This window comes from Vicia villosa, unplaced genomic scaffold, assembly GCF_029867415.1.
Source record: "Vicia villosa cultivar HV-30 ecotype Madison, WI unplaced genomic scaffold, Vvil1.0 ctg.000248F_1_1, whole genome shotgun sequence".
NCBI lineage: Eukaryota > Viridiplantae > Streptophyta > Magnoliopsida > Fabales > Fabaceae > Vicia > Vicia villosa.
Window position 1 is genome coordinate 860987 of NW_026705102.1, and position 8560 is coordinate 869546.

General features: G+C 36.0%; 1 protein-coding gene across 1 annotated transcript; it reads right to left on the reverse strand.

Moving 5' to 3' along the window:
• Positions 1-5466: 5466 nt before the first annotated feature.
• On the reverse strand, positions 5467-6423 carry LOC131625872 (dof zinc finger protein DOF1.5-like). Its single transcript, XM_058896700.1, has one exon. The coding sequence runs from the start codon at positions 6318-6320 to the stop codon at positions 5859-5861; it is 462 nt and encodes a 153-aa protein (XP_058752683.1). The 5' UTR covers positions 6321-6423; the 3' UTR covers positions 5467-5858.
• Between the last annotated feature and the right edge of the window lie 2137 nt (positions 6424-8560).

Here is an 8560-nt window from a genome sequence, read left to right on the forward strand (position 1 = left end):
ATTTTAGGTCACATATAGGAAATCATAGAGATTTGAAAAAGCGCAGAAAAAACACAAGAACAAGAGAGTTTGAAAGCATCTCAATAAATTAAACATGGTCTTATTAGACACCACTAAGGCCATTCCTAGCCAAATTTTTATTCCCCTTTTCCCCACCAGATGAAAACTCGGTCAGTGATAGACATATGGCCAACCCTCAACGGCCTCTAGAGTGTCTAGATGTAAGAGATGGTGAACCTTTATTGCTTATGGAGAATTAAATGTTCTAAACAGACGTACAAAATGTCTCTGACAACACCTCTTACTCTAGTTGGGAATTTTTTGTTGTAGCGGGATATACAAATCGTCTCTGGCCGCACCCCTAACTTTAGGTGGAGAATTGATTTTGTAGTCAGATGTAAAGAGCGTCTCCAACAGCACCCCTAACTTTAGGTGGAAAATTGGCTATTGCAGTCGGACATATAAAGTTTCTCTAATAGCACCGCTATCTTTAGATGTATCAGGCCTTGATCATGTGGGTCACACCCTGGACTCGTGATGATTATGTAAAGATAAAAAGAAACATATATTTTAGAAAATGTAGTATTTCATTTATAATGGAAAGATATTCTTATACATAAGGATGATGGTTATACAATCACAATATTTAATATAGATGGGGCAAAGAAAACATAACCCGACGGATTAGCCGATGCTTATTCTCCTTGTTTGCCTTTGCTGGTATAGCTATTTTTTGGGGAATAGATGCCCATCCTACTGAGTTTTCTGGGGAGGGAAGCTACATCAATCTCCATCATCATGCCTTCTTCTTGATCCTTCTAGAGATCTTGATAGATTCTTTTTATCCCTTGAGGTTAACATCGATAGTGGCTGGTTCCACTTGAAGATTGTGATACTTTGGCTAGAGATGCACCGACGAGGCTACAATGTCCAACATGACTGAAAAAGATATTCTTAAGATACAGTTGTAAATGGTTCTACAACGGAAAACGAGGAATTGCAAATTGATTACCCGAATGTCATTCCCATTAGCTACCGAGACCATCAGCTCGACATATCCCTAAGAATGGATGGTTGTTCCGTTGAATTCCTGGAGGTCAGAGCTTTCATACGACCATAAGCTACCTCAATAAAGGCCCGTCTTCTTGAACAACTCCAATTACATAATAATGCAAGATCTGCCTCCATCAATGAGGACCTTAAAGACATCACACTTCTCAATTGTAATCGTGATTACCTGAGGAATATTTCTTTAGTGAAGGCTCTCTGATTGTTGGCATGAATTTTTCTAAAACACTCTGAGGAAGATCGTGCTGGAAGAGATGCTATATGACTTAGCATTCAGACATCAACATGCTAAAAAAGATGTCATGACATCCTAGCTGCAGAAAGCTGATCCGACACTTGGATCAGGCTATTTTATTTTCTACAAGAATCTTTATTTCAGCTCAGAATATTCGGAGAAATCTTTTAGCTGATATTTTTTCCAAGATGGTTTCAATCAGAAGTTTTCCATGCTGTCTATTACTGGAGACATTTTAGGAAAGATTGCATTGAAGACCTAATTTCTTGGAGAACAAGTAGATGAATTTTTGCAGCCTTTCTGCTGCAATTTGAAGCCCATCCCAGAAAAGAATTATCTATATATAGAAGGGATGTAACCTAGTTTAGGTGTGGAACTGATATTATTTGTTTTAGGATTTAGGAATCCTTATTTTCTGTGTGTTCCATATGTGCATATTCACAAACCTTTAGGTGTTGAATGTTGTTTTGATCTCTGAAGCTTTTAAGCAAGGAGAGTATTTGCATTCTCGTAAGCTTTAAAGCATCGAGGAGTAGTTTGATCTAGAAGGTTTCTTCTGGTTATTTTTATTTGATTTTTATTTTGTCACAGGGATTGTGACTAGAAGGGATTTGAAGAAGGCCTCATACCTAGGTGAGACTTAGGTAGATATTATAGGAAGGGTAGTGATTAAGTGAGAAGGGTAAACTGAAACTGTTTAACTTCGAATTTATACTATCGAATATTGATTTCATCCTGGCTTGGTAGCCCCTAAAGTAGGAAGGATTGTTCCGAACTGGGTAAACATATCGTTGTGTTATTTACTTTCTGCAAGTTTGTTGTTGTTGTTGTTGTTATTTGTGTTCATTACTCAGATATAGTGTCATGACATCTCATTCGACATCTTATATCTGATACCAGAATTTCATTTAGGAATCCTTCCCACCTTCCCAGAGTCCCAGAATCCGGCCAATCGGGAATCTTCACCGAACTGCTTGCATTATTTTTATGGATGACCATAATCCCAATGATTTTCCTCTTCATAGTCCCCTTGGAGGGGGATTTTCCTTGAGTCCTCCTCCAAAGATGGCGGTGATGTATGGATACTTTCCATTGCTGGCCTTCTTGCTCTCGCTGCTGGTGCTGACATCTGTAGTCTTTAAGGTGGATCTGTCTTTAGGTGATTCCTTCATATCTCTTTTGGTGCAGACCCTTATTAATCATTCCCTTAATGGAATTCTTCAGCCGGATGCACTCGTCAATTTTGTGGCTATGACTCTTATAAAAGTGACTATACTTCGATTTATCAATGCAAGATGTTTCCCTAATGGGGTAAGGATGTCAGACTCCTCCTTTTTGAAATTCAATATTGGTGCTCTCCCGAGAAACAGTACAGGGGTGTACTAGTCATAGTGCCTTTGCATACCCTGGTCAGATTCATCTCAGCACCAGCAGGACTCCTTCTTGGTCGGGCGACTAAAGTGGGTCTCGATAGATGTCAAATTGTCGAATCTCGTTTTCAACTTCTCCACTAAGAGCATGCACGATTCAATCATGGTAAGCATCTCTTGGATGGTCTTCACTTTTTTCCTCTCTATCTTTAACTTGAAGGGATGGTCCCTCAGGTGGTCATAATCAAAGATCCAGCACTGAAGACCCTCTCCGGCTCGTTCAATTTCGACATCGAATTGCATAAATCAATCTATGTAAAACCGCAAGTTATTCTTCTTTCACTAAAAAATCTTGCTTAGGGCGGCTTTCAGTCACTGGTTGTCTCTTCCTGACTGTGAAGCATGTAGAGAACCGCTCACACAAATCCGTCCAAGATGTAATGCTCCTGTTCAACAAGCCATTGAACCACAACTTGGTCGGTCATATAAGAGTTCATGCAAATAACTTGCACTTAGATGCATCATCAACGGTAAAATAATTTAGTCGGTCATTGATGATTTGCATGTGCTTGTCGGGGTCTCCCTTGCTATCATTTTCCCCTGCTTGAGCGACTTCTCCATGTATTATGGTATTTTACTTCCAAAATCCAAATAAACAACGGATGCTTCCGCTGCACCTTTCTGAGCGTGATAGCCTCGGTCTCTTACGAGGCTTTGGGAAGGAGTCTATTGCATCCTGCTCCTATGATGAACTCTTAATTGAGGAGTTTCATCTTTCTTTACCCCGGTCAGCTTCGGAACGGAAGTATGAATGCTTCTTGACAAAACCTCTTTGATAGTGTTTTTGCGAGGGAAGCGTCGTGGAGGCTTTCTTCGAGTGCGTGTGAATTTTGCCGTTGATTGATGTTGTACATACTGTTCAACAATTCGTTAGCACCTTGCACTTCGAGGTTCACTTGTAGCACTTGAAGGCCATCTAAGGCTCCAGGTTGCTAGAATGAAGGCAAAATATGAGGTTCGATTAAAGTTACTTGAATAGATCTGGCTATTTGTGGAGCTTGAATCATATCTGGATGCAATGGAATTGTCGCGCTAGACTTTGCGATGCCTTGCGAAGGAGGTTGAGGTGATTGATTCATTGCGATGCCATTCTCATTATTATTGATGATCATACTCGATTTAATTGAAAATTTTCTACGCAATATAAATCTAAAACTAGATATATAATTCTAGATTTGTTTTCTTTTTTTTGTCTATACACAATTTTCTGCCAAAAATCAAATCTTCTAGGAGTTATAATAATGTTGGATCCTTATGATTTATTTTTACAAGTTATTATAAATTCTACATAAAACTTTATTATTAAAGAAAGTATAAACACTTACTCAATTAAGTCGCAACATGAAAAATTTAGAAAATTTCTTTATTGAATCCCTAACCTTCTTGGTCACCTCCGGTAAAATTCCCATAATGCCTCTATATTTCAGAAACGCATCTCCGAAATCACTTTTTTTTCTGAAAAAAAGTTGATTTCGGAAGTGCACTTCCGAAAACACAAAAAAAAAGTGTTTTCGGAAATATATCTCCGAAAACACAAAAAAAAATGTTTTCAGAGATGCATTTCCGAAATCACCTTTTTTTTTTTTGGAGAGGGGGTCTTCGGAGATGCATATCCGAAATATTCCAATTTTTGGTCTTACAATGTTTCGGATATGCATTTCCGAAAAAATTCAATAATTATTAAAAAATTAAAATAAAGGAGAATCAATACAATTAATAGTATAATTAATTGTATTAATTAAAAGATATTATTAAATATATCATTATCATTAAAATATGATAATAATTATTAACATCTTTTTTTAAATTAAAATATTTTGTAGTTATTATTTATAATTAAATTTTTCCAACAATTTTTTATGCACTATTACTTTATTTACAAATAAATTATTTGATACTTTATTTTAATTGAATAGAATAGAATTTAATTTTAATAAAATTAAAAAACAATGAGAATATTTTAAAAAAATAAAAAAAACTTTTTATTTCATATAAAATCAATTTGATAGAAATTATAGTAGTAAATGTAAATACTTTGTTAAGTGAATAGAATTAAAATTTAAGTGAATCTCTAGTATAATTATATATATAAATATTAATTTTATTCTTTAATTTAAATAAAATTGAAGAAAATAATGAGAAATTTGTTTAAGAATTAAAAAAATAATTTTTTTTCATTAACATCAATATGATAGTAAATTTTTAGTAGTAATATAAAAAGTAAGTTAGTTGATCAAATTTTTAGTAGTGTTATTTATAATTAAAAAAATAATTAAATTCATGTGTTATTTATTATTTATTTGATATTATCTAGAATTGATTATTCATGTGAGAGAAAAACAATGTTTTGTTAATATATAGAATTGATTAGATAGATATAAAAGGAATTATTGGTCATATGAAAAAAGAAATATTTTATTAAGCTTGATCCTTCCTCTATTGATTAACATCCCAAAATTTTTAATATTTTGGGATTTTGATTAATTCGGATATGCATATCCGAATTAATCACAATTCCAAATTTTTTTGTGTTTTCGGAGATGCATCTCAGAATTAATCAAAATTCCAATTTTTTCGGAGATGCATTTCCGAAATCTGGAAAAATTTAAAAAAAAAAAACTTCGGAGATGCATCTTCGAAGCAGGGGTAAATTTAGATTTTCGCTGGGGGTCAACCCCGTAGGGAGGTGAATAAAGAAATTTCCAAAATTTATTACTCTCTTTCATTTGTATTTTTTATTACATTTTCCACTTTATGAAAATAACAAAAAAGAACTATTATATATGGATCATTCTTACTACTTTATACCAAATAGAAATTCTAATTAAAAAATAATACATCAATTGAAAAAAAAGAAAAAGAAAAAAGAGAATACCATTGACTCTTACTTTATAAGTAAATGGTTTACATTAACATTCTCATTAGTACCCAATATATAATCATCAATTAATGATCAAATATACTCTAAATTTAAATTGAGAATAATAATTTTCCATAAGATACAAATATACATTTCAATTTTATACTCTTTTAATACCTCCTTACCTAAACTTTAAAAACTTAAAATTCATAGGTGAGAAAATGGTTTATTCTCTATCCATAGTTAAAAAAGAACAAGACAAAAATTACATCATAGCTAACGAATAACAACCTGAATTCTTCCTCCGCCGTTTACCGGAAAAACCTTCCCGGAAACCACTCTCAGGAACCGTTTCAACGTGCCACTGATGTCCATGATCATCAGAATCACCTTCATAAAAACAACTCTCCGGCGAATTTGAACCGCTATCTTCATGTCCCGGCGGCTTAGCCTTCCGACGACCGGCTCCAACTGGTACGTTACGGAGGGCTCCACCAGCCGTCCAATACCTCTGACAGCTCTTACAGAAATGTCTGGGCTGATTCACGTTGTAGTTGTTGAAATAACAGAATTTAGTCTCCATGCTCTTGCATCTTGGACACGGTATGATCTTCTCTGATCTCTTCTCCACCGTCGGATCTTCATCTCCTTCTCTTTCTTTTGTTTCAACATCATGTAGTTTAATCGTTGCACCAAAGAGCTTAATCGCTTGATTCTCTTCAGCCATTATTGGATTATTCTTAATGAAGAAGTTTTTGGTTGGGGTTGAGGAGGAAATATTGTTGTAGACGTGCTTTTTATATAGGGAGGTACTTATAAAGTGAAAAGTGCTTATTTTAGTTAGCATAATTATAATTTATAATTTATAATTTATAATTATAAACCATGTGCTAGACGACAAAAAAAAGAAGCTAAACATAGGTGGAGTATAAAAATAAAGTGCTTTTGTCAAAGGAAATGTGAAAAGTGGTTGAGGGTAGTGAATAGAAGGAAACTTATGGTGAGTATTTTTTTTTATTATGGCCAATGAGAAATTGAGATAGTCTACGTCATCATCATATGGTGCTGAAATGTCTACAATGTGGGCCAGTTCCAGATAGATCGCTTGCAAAGTGTCAAAAGTTAATAGAGAGGGAATGCATGTACTTTTGTATTATAGATACGGGTGTGAAAGAAAGAATAAACTTAATTGCTCTGTTGAAACTTTCATACTATAATAGTACCTAATTAACAATGTCGATATCAAACTACTAATAGTTTGGTGATTAGAATAAAAGATATATGATTTGACAAAACATTATAGTATTAACTTAAAATTTAATAAATCATTAACCTCTCTAATATAAATCATCAACAAAATCAAAATTTAATGGTCGTGATTCATTATATATATATATATATATATATATATATATATATATATATATATATATATATATATATATATATATATATATATATATATATATATATATATATATATATAAGTGTTCTCATGGGACATAATGGATCTCCTATCTATTGGGCGCGTTTTTCGACCCAAAATATAGGGGACCTTTGACTAGGTCTTGACTAGTCGTGCTTGGGATACTAGCTGTTGTCGGGGACGGGATTCCAGCGTGCTCGGCTAATACCCAGACGTGCTCAGAATTCTTGGTGAACGTTGTACCCTCTTGTCTATGGTGATTTGGGCCAATGCTTATTGATCGGTCTATGCCAAGAGTGGATTGAGCCAGTCTAGAACAGGAGCCCCCCAAGTCGTTGCTTCTAGGTATGGGAGTGACGACTTAAAGTTACTACAAACGATCATAAGGGACCAACCAAGGAGAGTGTCGAGCAGGGCAACGATTTCCGATGAGACTGGTCGTCAGACGGGGAGAGGAACAGGTGTTTGGTGTGAGGAGAGATAACGTGTGAGTGGAAGCCTCGAGCTTTGTGTTGCATTTAATGCGTCATGATGGTTGTTAGCCTAGTGGCTAAGGTTTAGGGGTTAATGACGACCCCTTCGTTCCAGAGGCCCAAGCGTCCACGTCACGTGAGGGTTTTGTCATCTATATATAGTTTGAACTTTCCCCCATTTAAACCTTTACACCCTCTTTATGCTCCCTAATCTTTGGTGCTCTGCTGCTTCCTCCGTCGTGATTCTTCAGGTTCCCGACTCCTTCTTCCACTTTTTCAAGTAAGATTCTTTACCTTCTACACTTGTTCATGTATAATTTAGCGAAGCGTGCAGTAGGATAGTCACAGGGTGGAGATGTTGTATTTCTCATAGTTAATAAGAGTTAGATTGTAGGTATTCAATGGGAAATTGCGTTTTTGGCCCCGTTTATCTGGGATTACCGTTAGATTGTGATTGGAATTCACTATTTGCATGCACTTTCTTAACTGTTGCTATGCAATACCTGGTGGAATTCTCATCAGAATCTGGGTTCTCTACAAGTTTTTCATCTCCGTTTCTGATGATTGGCTTTTCGAGTAGGGCCAGCCCGGAGATTTTCCGTCCCCGGGTCTGTTTCACACCCTTTCACTTGATTAGCGGTGGAAGGGTGGATTTGATTTTGTCGTTGAATTCACTTGTATCCTTTGCTTCTCAGGTGATCATGGCCGAATCCGGAGATGATCAGATGCTCTCTTCCATCTCGACATCGTCCTTCGCTACCCCTCTTGTACAGAAGAAACCTACCGTGGAGTAATGAGTGATGACCGAGGTGTTGGACTCGAAGTGTTGCTTTGCTTTAGACAGTTCCGACGTACATACCGACGTTGGCGGGTACGTGGATTCGAGTGGGAACTTGGCAGAAAATGACTGGGTTGTGTCGGTGCCCGGTGTAGACGAACGTGTGTGTGACGTCTATCCTCCTGACCTGATCCTTATGTATGAGATCATCTTTAGGGAAATGAGGTTTCGGGTACCCTTCACCGATTTCCAGATTTCTGTCTTTAACCACCTCGAGCTCGCGCCCAGTC

Bases quoted from the DNA above. Each gene is read 5' to 3' on its own strand.
- LOC131625872 (XM_058896700.1), bottom strand. From the start codon at position 6,320: ATGGCTGAAGAGAATCAAGCGATTAAGCTCTTTGGTGCAACGATTAAA.